General features: G+C 38.0%; 1 protein-coding gene across 2 annotated transcripts in view; it reads left to right on the top strand.

The window, feature by feature from the left end:
- KCNN2 (potassium calcium-activated channel subfamily N member 2) overlaps positions 1–17,683 on the top strand; it is a 133,561-nt gene extending 115,878 nt beyond the window's left edge. For both annotated transcript variants that reach the window (XM_046667572.1, XM_046667573.1), the window contains 3 exons: positions 7,966–8,093; positions 14,529–14,598; positions 17,089–17,683. In XM_046667572.1, the coding sequence (XP_046523528.1) occupies positions 7,966–8,093; positions 14,529–14,598; positions 17,089–17,376 (486 nt within the window). In that variant the 3' untranslated portion in view covers positions 17,377–17,683. The remainder of the gene's footprint in view (positions 1–7,965; positions 8,094–14,528; positions 14,599–17,088) is intronic.
- The last annotated feature ends 8,073 nt before the right edge of the window (positions 17,684–25,756 follow it).

The following is a 25,756-nucleotide window of genomic DNA, read 5'->3' as shown; positions in this document are numbered from 1 at the left end:
TTAGGAAATGAAAATACATGCCCATTAGATCGCTGTCCACATCTAATCCAAAGTGGTAGCAGGTGTGGTGTGTGTCTCATCGAGTGCTTGTTTGGATGAGTTCTGTACTAGACATTTGTGTCTAAGAGTCAGAAGTTGTACAATATGAAAAGAACCCTTCCATCAAGCCCCTTGTATAATCCAAATAATTTCATCCTGAGGATTACACATTATAATTTTCACAGCAATTAAGTTAATGCCACACTTAAGATATTAGGCAGAAAAATACTTTTAAGACACCATATAACCCATATATATATATATCTGTGTGTGTGTGTGTGTGTGTGTGTGTGTGTGTGTGTGTGTGTAGGTCTTTTCAACAGTAAAAAAAAATTGTGACAGAATCACAAAGAAGAAAACCAAGTTAGCATGTTTGGGCAGATTCCCCCCTATTTCACAAGCAGATATATAGATTTATTTTAAGAAGGACATTTCTTTAAATTTACTTTGGGATATTGATATTCCGTATCCTAATTATTAAAACATTTTAGGAGTTAGAAAAGACTAGGGCTTTGATGTAAAAATCTGGTGTAACATTCCTAAATACTGCTTGTGATGAGGATTTTTGTGAGATTCTCAGAGGTCTCCCAGTTTCGTTTGCAAGACATTCCGGGTTGGTTTTAGAGTTTAGTTACTTTAGTTCAGGGTCTCTCAATCTCAGCACTATTGACCTATTTGGCTGGATAATTCTTTGTCATGTGGGCCTTTCTTGTGCCTTATAGGATGTTTAGCAGCATCCTTGGCCTCTGCTCACTAGACCCCAGTAGCACTCCCCACACCAAAAATGCCTCTAGACCTTGCCAAATGTCCCCTATGGGGACAAAATCACCCACAGTGAGAACCACTACTTTAGCTTGTTATTCTCCAAGAATTTGGAGGCTGGGACAATTCCTCTTAACAGATACTCTTTGAGTAGACTTAATTTACTATAATTGCCTTCTTCCTGGGAATAATATGTGTTCATTTAACAAAAATATACTGTGTACCTAATACAGTCGGGGTTCTATGTTAAATGCTGAGAATAAAGAACTGAAATATAATACTCCAGGATTCAGAGACTTTTAAGCTTTTATAGTACTATTCCTTGGGCAGATTGGATGAAAGCTCTGTCCTTTACTGCTTGGCAGAAGAATGCACTATGCTCTTGCTCATGTTGCTCATGAGCCCCCTAAAGCCCAGCCCAGGCCCCATTTAGAGGACTGTGGATCCAGGACCTAGATGTAAGATGTAGCTGACCTTTCTTTGGTTTTCTTGAATGGGACTCATTTTCCCAAACTGATCCAATTTTCTGATGTTGCAGCTTTTCTGTTGTAAGTTCTTGTACACTTTAGATAAACACTCTATAAATAATATTGCAATATGAGTCAGATTGTTTGTAGAAAGCTTTTTCGGTAAGAAGTACTGTTCTAGTTTCAAATTTTACCTTCTGCATGATGCTTATGACGCTTTATTAATTCTATCATCTCATTACTACTTCTTAAAAGTGTAGCTACTTTTGCAGTATTTCTTGGGACCAGAGTCTCTTATAGATCTGAGAAAGACACTCCAGCAGGCTTGCTGAAAGATTGATTTTTTACAGGCAAGATGTTGCTACGTACAGGTACAAATGATAAAATGGCATTAGAATCAAATGTAAATTTCTGGTTTATGAGACTCATTCTATTATTCTAGTCAATACCATATATGAAAATAATAGCTCTTTTATAGTCCTCTCTGCATTATTTTATACAAAGTCATCAACTTAATGAGTGGCATTTACTTGGAACTTGTTTCCATTTGGTTATTTATGAAATTTCTTACTGGGTCCATTTATAATTTTAACTTTTTAAACAAAAATTCTAAAATACTGAATGATCATTCATGAATGATTTCTAGAGAATAGCCAAGAGTAAACAAGGATCTAAACACCATTCAAGGTTACTAGGATGAGAGATTAAAAATACAAATTAAACGGGGCCAGGCCAGTGACACAGCAGTTAAGTTCACATGTTCCGCTTTGGCGACCCGGGGTTCGACGGTTCGGATCCCGGGTGCGGACATGGCACCACTTGGCAAAAGCCATGCTGTGGTAGGCGTCCCACATATAAAGTAGAGGAAGATGGGCATGGATGTTAGCTCAAGGCCAGTCTTCCTCAGCAAAAAGAGGACGATTGATGGCAGATGTTAGCTCAGGGCTAATCTTCCTCAAAAAACAAAAAACAAATTCGAGAGTGCTATTTATTGCTAGAGAAAAATACAGCTATCCCCTGAAACACGACATAGAAGAAATCATTTTTTCTGATGCTCGACAGGGGTAATGGTCACAAGACATTCTGAAATCTGAATATGACTCTAAAGAAAAAGCAGTGTGAATATCAAATTATTTTTCTAGAAAAAAATGAAACCTTCCAAGCCTTCCATTGTGTGTCTTAAGTGAATTGAACGATTTCCTTGAAAAATTATTCACCACGTGCAAATTTTCAGAGGAACAATTTTATACAGAAAACTTATCTCTGTTTGACAATATTAACCACATAAAATTCTATGTTTGACAGAACACGTGATTGTGCCCAGCATTAAGGGAGATTGTTCTATATAATTCCAAAAGTCTACATGACACTCTGCAATTCAGAAATGGTCCATAGCTCCACGTACCCGGAATAATCTAATGATTTCAGAATGAAAGCATGATAGCAATAACTTGTCACCGGGCTTAGTAACACAGGACCAGCTCTGATTGATAGATTTGCAGTTTATCACCTTACAGAGGCACTGTGTTTACCATGCTGTATCTTTTGGAAGTATTATTACCATTCATTCAGGTCTGAACCAAGAGGGAATCTTGGAGTTTGGCTCTCTGAATACTTTCATTTTGGAAAGAAACTTGAAAATGAGCAATTCTAGAACGCAGACATAATTTTTAAAGCAGGTAGATGTACCATGAAGGATAATTATACGTATTAATGTCCACTGTGGGTGTTTGCAATCCTGGTAGGAATTCTCAATAAGATTCATAATAAGAACACTATTATGCAGTTATATAATTTTGTTTCTTGTGTGTCTCTTAGCTTTTACATTGAGCTTGGCTACATAGCCCCGTGGGTTAAAACACAAAATGTTTGGATCCCTTGGCCTTGCCCTGTAGCACAGCCACAACAGTCATCCAGCCCCGGGCATCTGGTGTAAAGAACCATGTAGCTAGTGAGAGAGGTTGGAACCCTGAGCACATGCGTCCTCGCTGGTGCAGGGGCAGCTGAGAGCAAGCGGCTCCCTGGTGCTCAGGCTTCCTCTTTGGTCCCGGGCATCCTGGAGGCATCGCCCAAAGCATATGTGGCAGCATTTTATCATAGTGGAGAGGCAGGAAACCTTCCTGCTTTTTGAGTCAGGGGTTATGTTCCTTCCCCCTAAATTTGGGAAGAATACGAATACTGCACTAAAAAAGCCGCCGAAGGGAGAGGCAACAGGAAGAAAAAGTGGAAAAAGAAGAATCAAAGCAGTAAAAAGCACAGGAAAAACTATATTAAAAAAATAGCCTTTTAAACAATACTCTAATTACATGCATCATGTAGAACTGAACAAAGTAAATTTTCAGTTAAAAGTCAATCTGCTTTAAGTGCTTTTGTGGTTTATAAAGTATTGTTACACTTATAAAATACTAAAGCCATCGGCAGTAAAGTACAATATATTTTTAATTACCTATGAGTCAGCAATACAACATTTCATGTCCTTTATACCTTTGAAAGAGGATTAAGGCATCTGAGTACTATTACTTGTAACAGCATAAATTGCTTTTAGCATCTTTGATCCGATTATTAATGCACCTTTCAAAAACTTTCTGATAAAAGATTTGAATTAAAGTTGAGCAAGAGTGAGGTAAAGCACATGTTCTTTATTTTTCTCTTTCTCTATTTGGGGCAGGGGGTAGGTTGGGAGAGGAAGGGGAGATTCTTGTTAAGAAAGGACCTTTCTCTCACATTCCTTATTTTTTGAAGTATTGGAAATAAGTTATATTTCATAGTGATGTTGGCCCATTAATTGGAACTAGAATTATTACAGCTACTAAATTTTCAAGGGAGTTCTGTAAATCCTTTGTATCATGTATCACCATATCTAGCATGTGGCAGAGACTCAATACATTTGTTGAATTAATAAATGGAAATGCACTGACCCATTTAGACCCTAGGTCTCTTCTTCTAAACCTGTACACCCTTCTTCTCAAGAGGGTCCTTTGGTTGATAAATATGCATCTTTGGTTCACAATGAGAAGTTTTTATGATGCAAATTATACTATGGTGCCAAATTTAGCACCATAGACATTTATTTAGTACCAGGTATGCCCAAAGCACTGACCTAGGGAGACACAAAGATGAGTGACATGACCTCTGGTAAGAGTTTGTAAACCCCCTGGGGAGGGTGGTAGGGGCCTCCAGGGTCACATTGTTATGATTTTTAGGGCAGAATTCTTAACTGCATAAACCAAGGCAACTTTTCTTCCAAATCAACTTCCCTTTCATCTAAATGATCCCGGATGCACAGAGCTACTTCTCCCCTCCTAGTTTTTCCCTAGTTTGCATGTCACTTTCATGGAACAATTCCCCATTGCTTACATCTGTAAAACATTCAGGTAGGTGCTTTCCACCCTGTCTTCTCCCTGTCCTCTGTTCCCTTTCAACCCATGAGGGACTGCAAAAACCTACTATTAGAAACACATCCGTTCATTAGGTAGAGGATACATTTTTCTCTTCTGCACATATTGTTTTGTGGCTGCTATTTTGAAAAGTAGCAGTTAAATATGATGCTGTAAGAGTTTTATTCCTGTGTTTGAAAACCTATTAGGGAGTTAGAAAGGGGGTGTTTCAACATAAATGCATATATTTTACAGTTTTTAAAAACCACTGTAGGGATTTCATTTTCTGATGAGGAGTCGTTTCTAAAATGAGTATTTAGTGAATACAAATCCTGAACATAAGTCCAGGGGTGGGGAGTGGGGGGTTTCCACCCACCTCACTGAACTCTGAAATTGAGGTTCCCTACTTCCCTGCAGCCATTCCCCCACCACCCCAAAGAGGAAGAATGATTTAAAATACATCGAGGATGAGCTTTGAATCACCTTCTTAAAAGTTTATAGACTTCAGTAATTTGGCATTTGCTATTTGTGGATGGGAACCCAAACCGAAATCAATTGCTTTGTTCTATTCCAAACCCTACTATGTTCAACTGCTGTGTTCCTGTCACATCAGTTTTTACCCAGTTTTCTAGCTTCCTCATCACTCTGGGTCTAGGTTCCTCCTCTGTGTCTTGGGCTGGTAAAATCAGGGAGGGGCATCCACCAGGGCGCTTAGGGTCTTCCCGGCAGCTACAGCTGCTCAGACAACTGAGACCTTCATTAACTGGCCCTTCTCATTCCTAGCAGGGAAGGGCTGATTCCAACCCCAGTAGTGCTGGCCAGTCACTTCCCACTCCTCTCTGCTTAAATACAAGGTCCTCAAACCTCAGCAACTTGTGCTGCATCTATTTCCTTACCTCTGTAAAAGACGTCAGGATCAGATGAAAAAGCCTTCTGAAAGGTGATTCCTACCTGTGTGAAGAAGAGAAATGTGCTTCCGTAAGAATGAAGAGCCAAGAATTTACTGGACCACCTTTCACCTTCACTGTGAATGGTGGTGATGTGACTTGTAGACACGGCTACTGCTCAGCATCTAACATTTCAGTCGTTTTTCTGTTGGTTTGAGAATAGTCTCTGCGCAGAGTCTAATGAATATCCAGTGTCAACGAAAATTATCCATAATCAATCTATAAATGAAAATTTGGGTGAGTTTATTCTGAGCTTAAATCTTAGGATTATAACCCGGGAGAGTCTTTCCACAAAGGAACAGAGCACTCCAAAGAAGTAGGGGTATACAGGGTGGTTATATACCCTCGAAGAGTATGTTTCACATATGATTGAAATGTCACTTTTACAATAGTCACAAGGCTGCTCTGTCAGCACAGCGATTGATGGAAACGGCAGATAGGTCTGCTGTCTCAGTGAACGCAGCGGGGTGGCAGGTGTGTTGCCTCGGGCTGGGGGGGGGGGGTCACAGATGAGTGCTGCAATTGGTTCCCAGCCTAAAGATGCTTAATCTATAAGGAGATGCCAACGTTGGGAGGGGGAGAGAAGTTGCACCTTTATCTCAAGGGCCTTTTGCTCTTGCCATAGGGAATCTAAAGCAGATATACAGTGCATGCTCAAGGGCCTCGGTCAGGCCCTTTTGGAAAGACAAGGTCAGGCCAAATTAGGTTTATACCACATGGCTTCCTCATATATTCCAATATATCCTATTACTTGCCATTTTTATTTGTCACAGAGAAGTGCATTACAAACCAAAGTCACTCCTAAAAGCAGTTCGAAGAAATGAGCGATTTTCTTAAAATGGGTTCTAGCAATACAATTTCACTCAAAAAGAAAACTTTTTAGCACCATGAAAGAGGATTCACCATCAGCCACCAAGCCTGATGCTTTCTTTGCTAAAGTGAAAAAACATACGTACATCCTTCGACTTATCATTTTAGTGTAATTCTAAGATTCTTCCCTATTATAAATATAAGGGCTGAACAGAACTTTAATAATAATTCTCTCTAACCTCGTGTTAGAGAAAAGTAAAGTTCTGCAAGCTAGTCTCCTTGACCAGACTTGGTCGGTCCAAAGTCCAGAATTTAGATCTGTTTTTCAAGCCCAGCTCATTGTTCTGTCTTCCTCACCATTGTCTTTCTTAAACAGTTGCCTTCCTCCACCCAGCCCCCCACTAGCCTGTAGCTCTCTTTGTGAAACATCCTTTATCCATCACACAAAAGAATTAAATAGAACAACTTCTTAGAATAAGTAACTAACAACAAGCCCAAGTGGAAGCTGTGGGTCATCAGATCCTGCAGTGTGAGCAAGAAGACAAATCTGTCCTTGGCTGGGCCTTTACCTGCTTCCAGGAATTTTTGAAGGCCTTAATCAAGAAAACCAAGAAACAAGTGATTGAATATCACCAGGATTCACACCTTCCATCAGCTGCAGAAGGTCTTGGCAGTGTTACTATACGCTTTCATCCTTTATTTTGTCTCATCCATCTGAAATGCAATGTATTTAAATTACCAAGAAAATCATGACATCATAGACTCTCTGTCAATTAATTAAGTGTGCTAACAAGCATACAATTTGCTAAGTCACTCTGGGAAGCTAGACGACTGGGTCTGCTTGTCCATTCAGTAGTGGAAACATGCCCTTCCTGTAGTGCACAGCTAGAAATGCTGAGCAAAGGAGAAGATTAACCTTGGCCTTCTGGCATTTTGCCTTTCTCCAGAGAAATGAAGAACATGGAGAGAACAACTGCAATACAAGGTGGAGAAATCGGCACCCCTTGATTGAAAAAAAGTGGTCAAAAGAAAAGATTTCTGATGGGGTAGAGTTCAGCTCAGAAAGAGATCAGTAGCTCCCTAATATTTCAATTTATGTTGTTCTCAGACAGATACGGGTAATTTTAAAAAGGCACAGATTCAAGAATAAAATATAAATGTACATTTTTGGGGGGAGAGAGAAAGATTGGCCCTGAGCTAATATCTGTTGCCAATCTTCCTCTTTTTGCTTGGAGAAGATTTTCCCTGAGCTAGCTAATATCTGTACCATTCTTCCTCTCTTTTTATGGAGGATGTCGCCACAGCATGGCCTGATGAGCAGTGTGTAGGTCAGCGCCCAGCATCCAAACCCGTGAACCCCGGGCCACTGAAGTGAAGCATGCAAAAACTTGACCACTATGCCACCGGGCTGGCCCCAAGAAAAATATTCTTTTGAGAAATAGTTACTAAATAGAACTAGAGCTTGCTATGATGATTGGGGTGAAGAATATGACCCCCAGCCAAGTTGCAAAGGATTCTGCTCTGAAATTTATCTACTGCTATTTTTGTTTGTTTTCTTAACAGGTGAAAAACGCAGCTGCCAACGTACTCAGGGAAACATGGCTAATTTACAAAAACACAAAGCTAGTAAAAAAGATAGATCATGCAAAAGTAAGAAAACATCAACGAAAATTCTTGCAAGCTATTCATCAGTAAGTACCATTTTCATTTTCATTCTGCTTTTGTATCTCTGGATTTTAATTCTCATACTTGGTTATTCTTCTTTTGTGAGGGAGGAAAAAAGAAAACACTGTCAGGTTTGTTCCCAGAAGACATTAGTTGGCAATTTAATAATTCCACAAATGACATCCTGACAAAAACTGTCAGTTCTTTTTATGACTAAAAATCATTTATTATTGGGAGAATAGCCATTTAATATATAAATTACGTCTTCTCAGTTTCTCTCTTTAGAAACAATAATTTCAGTTAAAATTGTATTTCTTAACTTATCATATTTATTTATATAGTTGGCTCTAAGAGGTTTAGTTTGTATCTACTGCAAAATCTTGAAAATATTTAAGTTTATGATCTATCTGGATTTTTTTTTAACATACCGCCAAACATCTTTCTATAAAGGTAGTACATACAATTGATTTAATACTTGAGTTTTTTATTTAGTTTTTAATCAGGACTTGGGGGATTTTCTATGTGCTGTGAGTCCCTATAGGCCTTCATTATTCTGACTTTATCCCGACCACCATTACTCAATTTGTTTAAGTCCTCCATGCCATTTCCCTGGGATACAACTATCATAGACTTTTAAAGTACAAATCTCTCTAGTAAGTTTCAGTGATAATATGCAAGCACCAGGTCCTTCTGAAACCCCCTGGCTGGCAGCATCCTCACCATAAGTACGTTCATGTGGGCGTCAATTATGATGCCTTGCAGCCTTGCTTTTAGCTTAATGCCATTTCCCTAGGGGGAAGAGCAGGCACGTCACATCTGTGGGTCAGAAAAGTAGCTTTTCTCAGGCAACCTACAATACTAGTTATCTTGATGATACAGTGAAATGTGTCTTCTCAGAGCTAACTAGCATAGCCGACAAGAAAGCTCTGAGGCTGGAGTTTTTATTTTACCTATTTAGGTAATTCGTATGTAGTATGTTACACTAACATTTTGTGGGAAATCACTAAGCATTCATCTTCTACCCTTTCACCAGTCCATCCAGCCCTTTTTAAATAGGTATCACTGAAAATGTGAAATATGTCTGTAATTGTGGACATGTGTGTATTTCTATAGAAATTGCTACCTTCCTTAATGAAAATAAAATCCAAGTCCTCTGAGATCTAAAAAAGAAGGAGACTCTGCACATATGGTAGAGCCACTGGTCCTCATTGCTGCTCAGAGCTATTCAGTCATGATCTTTCCCTTGCTGCCATGAGCACCAGAGTGACGTCATTTCTCCTTTTGCTTGGTGATTTGACTGGATACACAACTATGCTTTTTACCTCATCGTAAGGAAAAGATAAGGCTGGAATTTTAAGATAATATTGTTTCAAAGTCTGGGAAGGAGTAAAAAGGAAGAACGCAGAGAGGAACACTATTAGATTTGGCTCACAGGAGGGAGCTTGATCCCTGGAGCTCACAGATGCCCTTATATCCAAGTACTACCACCTAGGAGCACTCATCTCAACATCTTCATTCCATGAAATTTAGGCCGAAGAGAGTGAGTCCCCTGAGAGATACTAAACCTTCACTTCTGCTTTCGTCAGGCCTGTCTTCCTGTCTGAGGACAGGCCTCTTCCTCAAGGGTCACCTGGCACAACTCTCCTGGCAGAGTGGTCATTCCTACGCCCCCAAAACTGTACAACACAGTAACCCCAACATTCCTACAAGAGTTATAAACTGTATACTGTGGATAAATCATTCTTTGTACTTTTAATGTTTCAATACTAACCTATATTGTTCAGTATATTAAGAAGGAAACTTACCTTTGTGGGTATGAGAAGGGATGGTGTCCAAGGGTGGGGAGGGTGTGAGATGGCATGGAAGTAAATAAGTGAGGTCAGTCTATGTGTCCAGCAGCCACACATCCCATTCCTTCCAGGATCATATTTGTGACCCTTTCTGTCGGTATAACCTACGTATTAAATATATAATGAAATGTAATTTGCCTTTAATGCCATTGATAAATTTTCATATAATGCTTTGACAGCATTTGTAATATAATTCTCTAGCCATGTATAAATGGTGGGTATTTATATATTTATATATCTTGTCATAGAACTCTTAAGTTCTGAATACATTGGGAGACAAACACTTCGGGGACAATGTAGGGGTGTTCACTGTAAAATTTTTCAAATTTGCTGTAGGTTTGAAAATTTTTATAATAAAATGATAGAAAAGATCTTTGGGAAAATCAAGTCTGAAAACTGTCTCTAAGCAGCTGGCAAATTGCTACGAGGTGTACTGACCTGATCATAAGGGTTTGGGGTGTAGGTTACGTGGGTCTCTCAGCACGCTGCTTTTGGATAGAATGATAGAAGAAACCACTTGTGATTCTTCTGCTTCTTTCAGACATTTCTCTTCTGTTTCTTCTGTAGCGATGTGTACTTGTAAAGTAGATGAGCTTCAAGCAACTCAAAAATGTTCCGAATTGTTTGATGAATTAGTCTTGGGGTTATTGGGTTTCCTTTGAGGTGGGAGGGTACTTATACTTTGTGAAAAAGTACAACTGAGTATTTATATGGGCTGGGTTTGGCTAGATTATTCTAATCTTGCATAATTATCTTTCATTTTAACTCAGGGAGTGAAGTCGTAAAGGGAAGCGCATTGGGCTCGATTCCTCAGGGCAAGGCCTTCCTTGCCCACTTTTGAGACACAGGGACACCATCAGCCTTGTCTGTCAGCACAGGGTGAAGTTGGACCTCTCTAGTTGAGGAAAATTTACAAATTCATTTGATGGAGCTCTCCTGGCCTCTCCTGTTCTCTGATTTGTCCTGAGAGCTTGTTCGGTAGTGCTCTCTCCCCTTCGAGCAGCCCCCTCCGTCTCAACTCTCTTTCTCTTTTCCAAGCTTCATAGCCTCTTTCCCCAACACATGACCTCCTTAGCCTCTGATGGATGCCTAGATCTTGGGCTTGTGTCCTCTTTTCAGTAACCTATCTGTCTTTTGGTATCATCAGTTAGTGCCATGAATCATTGTTTCCATAACTTTTAACACTTTTTCTGATATTAGCTTTAATTTTAAGGTTTGCCATTCTATCTCAACTACAGACCCATCAATCACCATGAACTTGTCTCAGAGCCAAGAAACCCAAAATACATAATTTCTATAACATGGAGTGTTGGATTACTCACCTTTCAGAAAGCCAGGCTTCTAAATAGTCCCAACTCAGAAAAGATGCACCCCTTTCCCCTTCAAAAAATGACAATCCTATTGTTTAGAATATTGTCCTTTTAACTATATCACATTCATATTAGGCAAAAACTTTTTCTATTGTTTACTTGAACATCATGTATCAAAGAGGCCAAGATGACTTTATACAGGTTCTTCCTTCTGAACTCCTAGTTCTAGAGGAAGCTATGTCCTTTCAGGTGGGAAAGTACAGTAGCAATGAAGAAAATGATAATATAATTGAATAGTGTTTCTCTTTCATCAATATGCCGAAATCCTGCAGAATCTTAACAAGATCTTCCAGCTAATGAATCGAGCCCCCTGTGCACCACTGAACACCACACTGTGTTATTTTGTTCCAGAATATTTTACAGTTTCTTTTCTTTTGTTTTGTCTTTTTATTTCAACAAAATGAAAATAGAGCTCGGAAGTAAGTTGTGTGAGCCGCTCCTTTCAACATTTGCAGAATTTGATACCGGCTGCATGCACCCAAGCAGATCCTTTATTTGTGAATTTTAGTAGTCTGATTGCTGCTATGGAAATGTGATCCGAAATCATGATCTTTTCCTGTGATAAGTGAAGTTCACAAGGAAGAAATCAACATGTGTTTCTTGTTCTTGTTTTTTGGAGGAAAAAAGTAAAACAGACATCTGCATGTTACCTTTTATTCTGGCAGCTGCAGCTTAAGCAGGCTTTTTCTGCTAGTTCTCCTGTATTACAGACAGTCTAAGAAGCAACAAGGCAAGATGATTTAAGTTCCAGAGTTAAAGGAATTCCTATCAAATAGGACTTTATTTCAGCTTCCCAGATTAGGAGAAAATAAAATGGGCAACATTCTACTGTCAGAAACATGATATAGAAACCCGAGAGAAGTAAATTAGGCTCCATTGTTTGGAAGATGAAGTTCCCACCTCAGCTAAGGAACTAGCACTCGCCCTTCTCCCACACTTGTGGGGTCAGGACTTTCTCTGCACACACAAGTTGCTGCAGGCTTCTGAGCTGGTGTCCCCAAACCTCAGTCATCCATGTGCCAACTATACTAATACTTATCAAATTTGAAACAAAAGCTTGATATAAATCTCTATCATAAATGGATAAAAAAAATCACTCCCAGCAAAGAGAGGTAAAGGTAACATGGATTGACAATTGAAACACTGGTGTTGAACTCTAGTCCGAGGCTGTCTCCTGCTGAAAGCTCTAAGCGGAGATCCTGCTCCCAGGTGTTAGAAGATAAAAACAGGCTAGGACCAGCCTGAGACGTTTTTCTTGTAATAATCAAGAATGGGAAGAGAATTAAAGGGAATAACTGTCTCTCCATCTGTTTTGGTATTGTTTCATGTCTTGATGAGTAGCACTTAGTCATGTAGAATACCTCTGTTAGTATAAATCCAGCACTTCAGAAACACTGTCCTAATCTAACCCACTTCATTTCATACATGAACAAACTGTTTTTTCTCTCTAATACATTTCTCTGTAATAACCCACTCTTGTTTAAATATTTTTTTTTAGGCTTGTTTTTTAATAAGCACACATCAAGAATTGTAACCCTTGGGGGTCAGACCTGTGGTGTAGTGGTTAAGTTCATGCACTCCGCTTTGGTGGCTGGGGTTCGCGGGTTTGGATCCCAGGTGCGGACCTACACACCACTTATCAAGCCATGCTGTGGGTGGCATCCCACATACAAAATAGAGGAAGATTGGCAACAGATGTTAGCTCAGCGCCAAGCTTCCTCACCAAAAAAAAAAAAAAAAAAAAAAAAATAAAAGAATTGTAACCCTTGTAAGTACATAGAGAAACATTTTTCAACAACATATTAGATTTAAATATATGTTTGTAAATGTCTTTTAGACTAAAACATACTCCATCTCTGTAACAGTATAAAAAGGAGCCAGTTAACTTAGTTCCAGGTGTTCTAATGGAGAAACACATAGTCGCAATGACAAGTTATAACCTTACACTGTTTTAGATTGTTAAAGATCGTGTTGTAGGCAGGTGTCAGTAAAACTCTTACTGGCAGAAGGAACTGTATCTTTGCTGTAGAACAGATTTGGTGACATATTGGATATCCTAGTTTCAGAACAAAATCACTGAGCAGCGTGAACATTTGTTACAAAAATCTCCCTGGCAGTAAAATCTTGCCCTGTGAATTTTTTATCCCTTCTATGTAATTACCTTTAGTTTAAATTGGAAAATAATAAAGAGTACCCTCTCCAACATTAATGCTATACTTTTAAAATGGCTCATCATCAAAGTAATAAGGTTAGCATGGATTTTTTTTTCCCTTTTCACTAAGTAGCTCAGAGAGACCTGCTTCTCTCTTGGAGCATGGCTTTGCAATGTTGGCTTAAAGAGCAATAAACCACTTTTCTCTTGTTGGAAAATCTTAATTTTTTGATATACAGTAAACACTGAATAAATATTTGTTGAAATATTACAGTAAATAAGTTAAGGGATAGTAAGACTTCTCATTCAGAAAGATTCTTGATGCAAAGATTTTTGACTGTTAGATACGCAATGATGCTTAAAAGTATTTAAAAGTAAGTTTACAAGTAGAGATCTCATCAGACACTTTAATTGTCCTCTGACTTTTATCTACAATAAAAATTAAGGGAAATTCTCCCAAGGAAGTGGTCTGGCTTCCCTTCAGATTCAATGGCAGTTTAAGATAAAAGTCAAGTGAAATACAACGAAGAATAAGAGAATTATGTGTTTTGAGTTATCTTGCTGCTGGTTGAATAAAAGTTTTATTTTTGCTATTACGAATCTCACTTATCACTGTGTTTCATCAGGTTCAAGTACCTAACCCAATCCATTTCAGACTAAACAGGGCTAACACCTGTATCTAGTCACGTAGGCATAGGAAGGTGTTCGCTGCTCCAACATTGATGAAATTCCAGTTGCTTTGCATATTTCTTCCTATGTCTATTTGTCACGATACTGGGGCTTTAAGGAATGTTTTGGCTTTTCTCATATGGTTAAATCCTTATGAGCCTTTCTCAATTCAACTTTAACAACCTGGTAAATAGTTGTCCTAAGGACATCTCATCTTTTACTCTCTCTCCTTTCCTTGTTGCGGTGTTGGGGAAGCATGCTTCTCATTGTACCAGACAAGCAGTTTGGACTTTATCCCAAATATTCAAGGCATTATCCATGCAGTTATTTGCTCTTGTCAATTTTGTGCATGCTCTTTGCAAGGTGTATGATAGCCATAGAAAGAAAGGACCCTTTCTGACTTCGGATTCTGTCTTTTAGATTAAGAAGTGTAAAAATGGAGCAGAGGAAACTGAATGACCAAGCGAATACCTTGGTGGACCTGGCAAAGGTAAGCTTGGGGTCTCAGCCTTCATGATGGTGTCTGTTGGAATTAACCACTGCACAGTCACTAGCCATGCTTCGGGAGGAGGCCACCCCAAATTTATTTAACAAATCAAACCAACAAACCACCCTAAAATAATGGCCCAACTTAAAAGAATTTTTCTGACACTCTTACCTAATATGCTCCTTCTCTATGTACATTATTCAACTCCATTCTAAAAACTTTCCTCCTTGAAGTGATTTCGAAGTCTAGTAAGAAATATAAGTGGACTATGAGACAATACCTGTGGGATTCTTATTTGTAGTTCAGTCTCATCCCTGTGAGAGCAGAACCACATCCTGGGTTTGCTATGAGGCTTGGGGCTAAATAGGACTCATCAATAAAATTGTTTTTTATATATTTTACACAAAGAAGAATATAAAGTTGAAATTTTTAAAAATATATAAAAAATTACGACTTAAAATGAAAGCTTTCTTTCAAAAAAAGTAATCACTTTTTACAATTTATGGTTCTTTCTCCGTTTTGTTATTTAAAAATCATACCCCTTTTTAAAAAATATATTAATAGTCCCCAAATTCTTCTATCATGTTTATAAGATCTATCTGCCTGATTTTTCATTGTTCCTCTCAAGAAATGTGAATATTTGTCAATAATGACAGCACTGCATTCTCCTGAGCTAATTCTACGGGAGGTATTATAATAGCATTTATGTAGGTGTTCAGCCTTTTAACACAAATGCTTCGAAAAAGGCAACTCTCAGTTGAACCTGTACATTTTGTTGTCTGGTTGATAAATCAGCTGTGTAGTTTAGAAAGCCTCCAATAAAATCCATAAAAATTATACCTTTTGTCCTAGTCTCATGAAGTAACATAACTAAATTATATTCATCTTAGTGTATATCAATAACATACTATTAAATACGTTGAAGATGAATATCTGATAGCTGATAAATAGAAGATGATAAGTGAAGTATTGAACCACTTACCCCGGGAGAGTATATATCAGACATTTAAGCTGGGCAGCACACATAGATATATGAGGCTCAAAGATATTCTTGATTAATATTTCCACACACAGCTCTCACTTCAACGTGCCATGAACAAAGATGAGGCAGGCTCTTACATCATTCCTAGGTCAAATGATAAAAGAAATTGGGTATTTTTATGAAAAAATAAAAACACCACTTGGAAATAATACATATATAAGATATATCATTTTACTATATATAATTCATATAATAATATATATAATATATAATTTTACTCGAAGACTATATCTATGAGGCAAGATCCTGTTTCTTTCAAATTATTTCTTTAGTGCCATGCTTATTATTGTGACTGTCCATGCCATAAGGGTTCAGTGTTTTCTGAATGAATGGATGTTGCTCACATAGTCTTAGGACTAAGTAGTAAAAACAAAGTTAGTGTGCTCTGCCTCCATGGCCAAACTCAGACAAGGTGCCTGTGCTCTGAATAGTAACTCCCTTATTTAATCAGTTCATTTATCATCATTAAGAGGTTGCTAAGCAGGATAAGAGCACATATTATAGAGGGAAATGAGATAGAAGGAGGTGAGGCTTAGACTTGGGAAAGGCTGCTGTGGTTAACTTCCCCATCCTGCCCTTTTGACCACCCTCTTCCCTCTCTGGCTCTGAGCTGATCAGCCCTGAGGTCCTTTCTCCTTGTCTCTTGGCTACTTCCATAAATATAACCGGGAGTCAGACCCTCTGATCAAGACAATCAATTACAAGATTCGCTAGGACACCAAAACATTTTCCTATTTCAAACCACTTAGCTCTGATTAAGCCCTAGCCAACAAGGTAGACTGGGTAAGCTCAGTGTCTCTCCCGACTTTTATTCTCTCAATGGTTATCTGTAAACATGTTATTTGACCCAATGGAGAGCCTATAATTTGGAACATAGAAAAGCAAAAGATATTTAGGAATTTTTTATTTCTTTAAGTTACTAGATTGCTTCATCAAATCAGTTTGTCCTAAATTTCATTCATATTCCACCCTCAAAATTTCTGCTACATCCCAATACCATCTGTACTCTTATTGTTCTTTAAATATGCTTGTTTTTTAAAACTTAGCCTTGCCCTAATTAATGTCACATATTGCAAAATGAATTTGATATGCTAAGTTTTGTAACAACCATTAAAACATAGACATAAATATTAAATCAAAACATGTTTGTGTATCTATACACCACCTAAAATCATTGGGCATATCACACAGTACCTGCACAACATTTTCTGCAACTAGATCGAATTAATGCCTCAGATCTTACATTTCTAAATCCTAGCATTGAACAGACTGCATTGAACTGAATTTGCTTTGCAAGGTAAAATGTTCAGTTAACTGATGCCCCTGTTGCATTGTATGTCACCAAAAGAAGACTAACTGTCAAGCCAGGAGAGTTGACAGTTTGCTTCCAGGGCAAGTGTAATTAAGCCTAACTTCTTTGTTGCTCTATTCCTCTCAACCCTGTTTTCCAGACCCAGAACATCATGTACGACATGATTTCCGACTTAAATGAAAGGAGCGAAGACTTTGAGAAGAGGATTGTTACCTTGGAAACAAAATTAGAGACTTTGATTGGTAGCATCCACGCCCTCCCTGGGGTCATAAGCCAGACCATCAGGCAGCAGCAGAGAGATTTCATTGAGGCTCAGATGGAGAACTACGACAAGCCTGTCACCTACAACGCTGAGCGGTCCCGGTCCTCGTCCAGGAGGCGGCGGTCCTCCTCTACAGCGCCACCAACTTCATCAGAGAGTAGCTAGAAGAGAATCAGTTAACCACAAAATAAGACTTTTTGCCATCATATGGTCAATATTTTAGCTTTTATTGTAAAGCCCCTATGGTTCTAATCAGCGTTATCCGGGTTCTGATGTCAGAATCCTGGGAACCTGAACACTAAGTTTTAGGCCAAAATGAGTGAAAACTCTTTTTTTTTTCTTTCAGATGCACAGGGAATGCACCTATTATTGCTGTATAGATTGTTCCTCCTGTAATTTCACTAACTTTTTATTCATGCACTTCAAACAGACTTTACTACTACATTATATGATATATAATAAAAAAAGTTAATTTCTGCACATACTTGTTTGGTCACTTGACATTTCTAAAGGTTCACTTCTTACATTATTTTCAAGGTAAAATAACTGATCATCTGATGCCTGTTGATGATTTCAATTTCCAAAAGTTAGGCCGGTTGCAAGAAGACTTTCAATTACTGCCTACCCTGTTCACTAAGATTTTCCCTCTATATGAAATATTATAGTCGTAGTCATTTGGCCCAGACAGCTTACTATTTTTTTTGAGTTTACAGGGTCCCATTTCCAAATTATGTGGAAAGTGAGGCTGTCACATCAAAATGTGTATATAAACTAGGGGCACAAATGCTTTCAAGAATTACTTTACTCCTAGTTTACCTGCAAGTTTACTTGAAGAAAGTATCAGGGTACACCACTGTCTGTGAACTGATGTTACAGAATTTTAGGTCTAAACTAGTTATTTCATCTCTCCCACAGGGATGAGACTGAACTACAAATAAGAATCCCACAGGTATTGTCTCATAGTCCACTTATATTTCTTACTAGACTTCAAAATCACTTCAAGGAGGAAAGTTTTTAGAATGGAGTTGAATAATGTACATAGGGAAGGAGCATATTAGGTAAGAGTGTCAGAAAAATTCTTTTAAGTTGGGCCATTATTTTAGGGTGGTTTGTTGGTTTGATTTGTTAAATAAATTTGGGGTGGCCTCCTCCCAAAGCATGGATAGTGACTGTGCAGTGGTTAATTCCAACAGACACCATCATGAAGGCTGAGACCCCAAGCTTACCTTTGCCAGGTCCACCAAGGTATTCGCTTGGTCATTCAGTTTCCTCTGCTCCATTTTTACACTTCTTAATGTGGATTCTACACAAGCACATTCACATGTACATGTGTTGGCATAGCTCCTAACAGCAGAACATAAATGAGCCTAACTCTTAATATGTCACATATCACCTAGCAAATGATCCCCTCTTGGTCTGTCTTACTTATTTGGTACAAGGAAGTAAATGGCATCTAATAAATTTCATGAGGTTTATCACAGTTGCTTTATGGATGGTTACGGTCAGTTTCTGTGAAAGGGAACTGTGTAGTTACTGCTGCAGACACATCGCTTTCCAAATTGACTCTAAGAATCCCCTGGGTTTAGAAGAACCACCTTGAGTTGATAGCAGTGTGCAATTCCTCACATGGTGGTGGTCTCCAGAGTCAAAAGGAAGAGCTGATGTGCAGTGGGAGCAGGGACGCATAGAAATAAGGCTTCATTTGGACAGTTCTTAAACTAACCTGCTTGGATTGGCCTAACCCTAAAAATTACTCCTTCATTTTCAGAGAAATCTGCTTTTGCCCTCTTCATTTTATACCATACCCCCTTTGGTGTCTACTACATTGCAAGTTGCTAGTGTACCAAGTATTTTTCTCCTTTAACACAAAACTAGAGTGATGTATTTCACCACCTTGCATAGTTCAGTGAATAAATCACTTTCATAACTATTCTCTAAAATTGATGCAAAAATCAAACATTTCATTCAAGATCAAAGACATCAAAGTATGATTTCTTTAGATTCCATAGGAATTACCTACCATTTATTACCCATCCAACGTGGCTGAAAATAAAGCTTATTCACACATCTTATATATTTCTGTATAGGATGAGGACAAGGCCTAGAATGTCATCTAATATTAAGTGAAAGAAAAATGACTAGAGCATTGCTTATGGGAACATACTGCTGAGTTAAGTGAACTTCAAAATTCTACACTTCATCAAGATTTCTATTTCATGGGTGAAATTAAAATTTTCTTTTATGTATTCTGGGTTACACATAAGACTATATCAAGTATTTGGTGTAAACATTGGATGTAAGAATGAGAGAAATTTTGAAAAGATGATTAATTTGTTCTGGCAACTCATGCAGTTAATTCTTGTCTATTCTACCTCTATTGTGACTAAAGGGCAGAATAGCAGGTTATTAAGTTTAATTATCATCTTACTGATCAATTAACACCATCCCAGAATACTTGAAGACGAGGGAAAGAATAATATATTGCTTCTCTTGTTGAAGAGAAAACAGAAAGTGCGTTTTAATTTAGATTTCCTTACCTTATATTTATTCTCCTCTTCCTGATTAACCGCAGTTCATGTAGGATGTCATTCTTTAGTCCTCCAAAATCGATCTTACTTTCCCTGTTTCTTCATGCAACGTATATGAAGACGGGTAGCAATTCAACAAAAATGTATGATCTTTTGTTTCTGTATTTTAAAAAATAGCAAATCATCACAATTTGAAAGAGGAGAGAACCCATCCATTGTGAAGACATTGTGGTCATTGATTTGCTGAATGAACCCTGCTTTATCCAACATTACCGAGTCTCCTGCCACGTGACTTTGAACATTAGGCAGCCTGCTGGGAGGGCTCCTTAGATGACTGCTCTTTTGCACCAATAGATGCCTTGCTCTAATTTGCACTTTGTTTTTCAGAATTTCTAATGACAATTGAATGTGTTGTTACACCTCAGCCTACCACACCCTGGCCTCGCTGTTTCTCTACAGCCAGTATAAGAACACAGGACTACCACAAGTCATTTTGAATTACAGGGGCACCACCTTCCTCAACAATTTTCATCATTTCACCCTGTTATACACAGTGTCACTGGTTAGCCCCTAGAAAGAAGGTTCCATGCTCTTAAAGAAATGAGAATGAACCAAATTCATAACAGGTGGTAGATTTGGGAAATTTCATATGCCTTTTCCCTAATTTCTCCTCCCTCGATGATTGTTTTCCAAGAGACTCGCCATCAAAGCATCTGCGATAATCAAATAATTATGTTCCAAAACAGAGTAGGGTGTTGGGACAAAACCCTGTTGATTAGATTTAATAGAAATCTCAAGGGATGGGTTAAAATTCTACAGCCCTGCTATCTTTCAACTTTGCCTAGTCTTCAGAGGTAGAATGATAAAGTGGAAAGAGCATGAGGTTAAAAGTCAGAACTGGGTTTGAAACTGAGTTCTACCACTGGCTACTTCTATGCTCTTACCTCTCAGCCTCTTTTATCTCATCTACAAAATAAGTATAAAAAGACACATATATCAGTGGGGCTCTGCAAAGCCTAGCATCTATTTTACCAAATGATGGTACATATTTTTTATTACAATTTCCAAGATAAGGCAACAAATATTAAACACCTCCATTACCTGCCTATCTTATTATAACTTCTAACACCTGTCAGTACAGTTATAAATTCTCCCCCTTGCCTGTCTAATTCTTAAAGCAAGATACTGGACTCTGGATTAGTTTATATATTGCCTGATCCTATCATTGTTTTTTTCTTTAATGTGATCTAGAATATCAATAAGCACGTATACTTTGTCTTTGTGATTCTGCTATACTCTTTCCTCTTCTTCCCATCCCACAAAATCTGTTCATATATATGATCCAGAAATGTGGAAGGTGCCTGTGCCCTACACTTAGGACTTGGCATACTTGATTAGGGCTGTGCTGATACGGACCAAGGGCTCAATTCCTTTTCCAAATCCACTCCTGTAGTTCAAGAGCCTCCACATACTTCTCCCGATCTGTGTCATACACGCTGATACAGTCTGTGTGTTCTAACTGAATTGTCAATTCAATCCACTAAGAAAAAATTATCAAACTGGTTGTTTGACAAATAGGATCCTAGTAAATGTTGTGAGGCTGGGAGCCCCTGCAATGAGGGGTATGACGTGAGGAAATTCTCTCCATCTCACTGTCACCATTGCTAGACTCCCTCATGGGCATGCTTTTTTTTTCCACTTTCTTAGGCCAGGGAAGAAAAAAAGCCCTGTCAATGCTGTTAAATTTGTTATGAGTGAACCCAGAAATAGAAAATATAGATTATAACTTCGCAGATATTTCCCATTTCAAGTTTTTAGAAATACTTTGAATTTTTTTCCCCAGACATAGTCTGCTCTCTAGTTATGAGTTTTCCTCTGCCCCAATGATTGTGGTTCCTGTGGGGACCGGGGGAGTGGTTACAAAAGTAATTAGAACTTCCTGGGGCTGCCTATGCCAGCATGTTAGGAGTATTAGATGGGAGCTCGCTTAACTTTAGGTCCAGCTAAAAGTGGAGTGTGAGGAGGGCAGTGGTCAGCAGACTGTGGCCAAGCAGAAAGCTGAACAGAGGGACACTTTCTCTACAGTCTTATACTTCCTTAATAACTTGCCTCCTCAACTCCTTGTTAGGAAAGCAGCTCTTCTCTCCATAGCCCAACTACTTAATTATCAATTTCCCTGGGGTCTCCTACCCTGGCAGGAAAAAAAAGGCTGCAAAGATAATCCTGTCATTCAAAAACCGTATTCAGTGAATACCGAATGCTGAGGGCAGTGAATACTTAGTGCCCTTGGCTAAGGTGAAAAAATGGAAATATTTGAGGACCCTAAGTTAGTTTTCACTCAAAGGGAAAATACACATGCACTGTGGGATATTTTGTGGGTATGAGTGACCAGGGAACCGAACAGGCCACAGAACAAACTCAGTGTTGGAATCTACATTCTGAGGCAATGCCACCTGTTACCTCTGCTGAAGCTGGGCTGGGTAGTGAACCCGGAGTCACTCAGGCCGGCACCTCCCCTGCTGAAGTGACGATGGCCACCAGCCCTCCTCAGATGGTGGATGAGGGATGATATGAGACGCTAAAATAAAGATATCTATATTTTCACTGTAAAGGAAGAATCAAAACTGCTTTAGTAAGAAGACATTTGGTATAATGCACAACAAAAATCTAACACCTTCTGGCCATAACATTCTAAATCTACATTATTCCATCTAAGAGATCAGAATTTTCACTGTGCCACCTACCATCCCTTCAGAGGAACTAGAGTAGATGCATGCCTGTCTCTTCAATTTTTATGTATATAGTTTGATTATGCATAATTCTGAACCTACTGTCCACTTTTGTTTTTCTGCTTATAAATGAAATTATCAGCTTGAACATTCATATTTTTGTGGGCTTTTGGAATATAAGTCCAAAATTAACCCTTCTGTTGGATAAAATTACAGTGCCTTAGAGAGGAAACTAACAGTGCATAGATAAGAGGCTTTAAGTAAACCTATATATATTTTTTCTTTTTTTTTTTTTTTTTTGGTGAGGAAGATTGGCCCTGAGCTAACTTCTGTTGTCAATCTTCCTCTTCTTTTTTTCCCCTCCCCAAAGCAGCAGTACATAGTTATATGTCCCACTTGTAAGTCCTTCTAGTTCTTCTACGTGGGATGCCACCACAGCATGGCTTGATGAGCAGTGTGTAGGTCTGTGCCCAGGATCTCAACCAGTGAACCCTGGGCAGCCAAAGTGGAGCAGGGAACCTTAGCCACTATGCCACTCAGCTAGCCCTGCAATATTTTTATTTTTGAGTTTGTAGGGGGAAAACATATATTATGGAGGAATTATTGGCGTCTCTTAAATATGAATGCAATAGGGCACTTTTCACTTTATTTCATTAAAAACTTAATTTGGTCCCTTTCTATGTGTTTTAAAACATGTTCAGGGAGTTTGAGGATTATAACTCACTTAACAGAGAGCACTGGTAAAAAAGTGTTACTGTTCTTAAAGCAGGCCGTGGTGGGACCAAAAGATGGGCATTTTCTAGTGATTGGGAAATGGCCCCAGCATAGAATCCTTTGTATCTTCCTGAGATGCCTGTCCCCCAACTCTTCTAGAAGGAGTCACATTAAGAAAACATTTCTTCTATATCAATAATAAAGAGGACTTGAAAAATTAGTAAAAAAAGTAATTTTTAAAAACCAGGTTTTTTTTAATTAGAAGATTAAATTTTTAGAGGAAAAACTTTTCAAAAATATTTAATAAAAACTTTATAAAAAGGAGGGGAATAAAGGTAATAATGTTTCTTCATTCTTGAGTTCGATCATTAGAAAACTATAAGTTAAAATGATTTTGGAAAAACAAAAAAACCCAGCAAGAAAGCACAAAAAATGAGAAATTACAAAGCAAGGAGTCCAAAGTAAAATGAACATAATAGCCTGACTATAAGTAACAATGGTTGAATTTACACTCTTCAAGAATAGAAAATATAAGATTGAATTAAAAACAAAATGTATTTATGTGCTTTTTACAAAAGACATATAATATAAAATGATAGGAAAAGTTAAAATCCAAATTACAGGGGAGAATTTAGTGCAAACAAATAAAAACAGTGGTGGCAATATTCATTTCTAATTGAATTAGAATTCCGCTCCATGACTGATAGAATTCAAGGGAAGCAATATGAAATCACAAAGGATGGCCGTGTTAGACTGATGAAAGTTCATTTCACACAAAGAGAAAGCTGATGTGAATTGTATGCACCAAAAAGCAAAGCATATACAGCAGAACTATCAGAAATAAAAGAAAAAAACAATTGTTGTGGAAGATTTTGAGACCTCTTTCAGCCTGGAGAGATCGAATAAACCAAAAACTAATAGTCACGATTTTTCAAGAAACATAAATATTATCAGAGTTGGCCCAAGAACTAGCAAAAACATGAAAGATGTACTTTTTAATAAATAACCTGGGGTAACTGGATAGGCATTTTTAAAAAGGTAACATTAAATTAAAGAGCCATACTCTACAGTATACAGAAGATTAAACTCAAAATGGATCAGAGAGCTAAATGTAAAAACTGAAATTACACAAGTATTACAACACATCATGGGTGAATTTCTCTACAATCTAGGTATAATGAAAGGCTTTGTGCAATCCAGAGACAAATAAAAGATTGATAAATCTGACTACATAAAAATAAAACAATGTTTGCATAGCAGTAAAAGAAAAGATGGTAAACAAAGTTAAAAGAAGCTGATAAACTGGGAGAAAATATTTGCAACATAGATCACAGATAAAGGATGAAAAAAATTAATCTTTTACTAGTTTTACTAGTCTTTTCAAAGACCCAGCTTTTGGTCTTGCTCTTCTTCATTGTTTGTTTCTTTTTTATTTTTGTAAATATTGTTCCTAGCTGTTTGACGTTTTTTTCTTAAACTTTCTTTGGCTTGGGGCCAGCCTGGTGGCGCAGCGGTTAAGTTCGCACGTTCCGCTTCTAGGCGGCCTGGGGTTTGCTGGTTCGGATCCTGGGTGCGGACATGGCACCACTTGGCACGCCATGCTATGGTAGGCATCCCACATATAAAATAGAGGAAGATGGGCACGATGTTAGCTCAGGGCCAGGCTTCCTCAGCAAAAAGAGGAGGACTGGCTGTAGTTAGCTCAGGGCTAATCTTCCACAAAAACAAAAGAAGAAAACTTTCTTTGGCTTTATTCTTTTCTAATATATCTATTTCTTCTATCTGTATTTTCATCCATCTTCATTTTTATTTTTGTAATGGTGTTCTTTTTTGTACCTCTTAAGTTGGGCATCTAGCTCAACTTTCAACCTAGAATTTCCCCCTTCAAGAACTAGTTTACCATCTTTAAGCTTTTTTAAATAAACCCTTTTGAAGTACCATAGACATACAGCAAGGTAGACAAATCATAAGATTACATCTCAGTACATTTTACCAGGAGCCCAGATGCCCCATCATGACCTGTTTAGACACTATTCTTGCTTTTCCCCAAAGATAACCATTATTCCACCTGTTAACAGCAGAGATTACTTTAGCTTATTTTGAACTTTATATAAATAAAATCACATATATGTATACATTTGTGTATTTTATTTTTCATACATTATGTCTGTGAGATCCATCTATATTGTGTGGGTGCAGTGGTTCATTCATTTCTATTGCTGTATTTTCATGGTATACGTAAATCACAATTTACTTATCTTTTCTACTGTTAATGTTCATTTGGGTTGTGTTTAGTTTTGGATTACTGAAAATGATACTTTATAAACATTGCTATACGTGCATTGTAGGAGACATATGTATGCATTTTTGTTAGATATAATTATAGAGCAGAATTGTTGAAGCATAGGGCACGCGAATATGTTCAACTTTAGTAGTTGAAGTAGCTATTGACAAATAATTTTCCAAACTGGTTGTACTTATTTGCATTCCCAGAAGCAGTATATGAGAGTTTCAGTGCCTCTACGTTGTCAGAAATACTAGGTATTGTTGGTCTTTTTAATATCGGCTATTCTG

The sequence above is a fragment of the Equus quagga genome, chromosome 7 (genome assembly GCF_021613505.1).
Source record: "Equus quagga isolate Etosha38 chromosome 7, UCLA_HA_Equagga_1.0, whole genome shotgun sequence".
Lineage (NCBI taxonomy): Eukaryota > Metazoa > Chordata > Mammalia > Perissodactyla > Equidae > Equus > Equus quagga.
The sequence above is the reverse complement of the archived record's forward strand: the minus strand, read 5'-3'. Positions and strand labels throughout refer to the sequence as shown.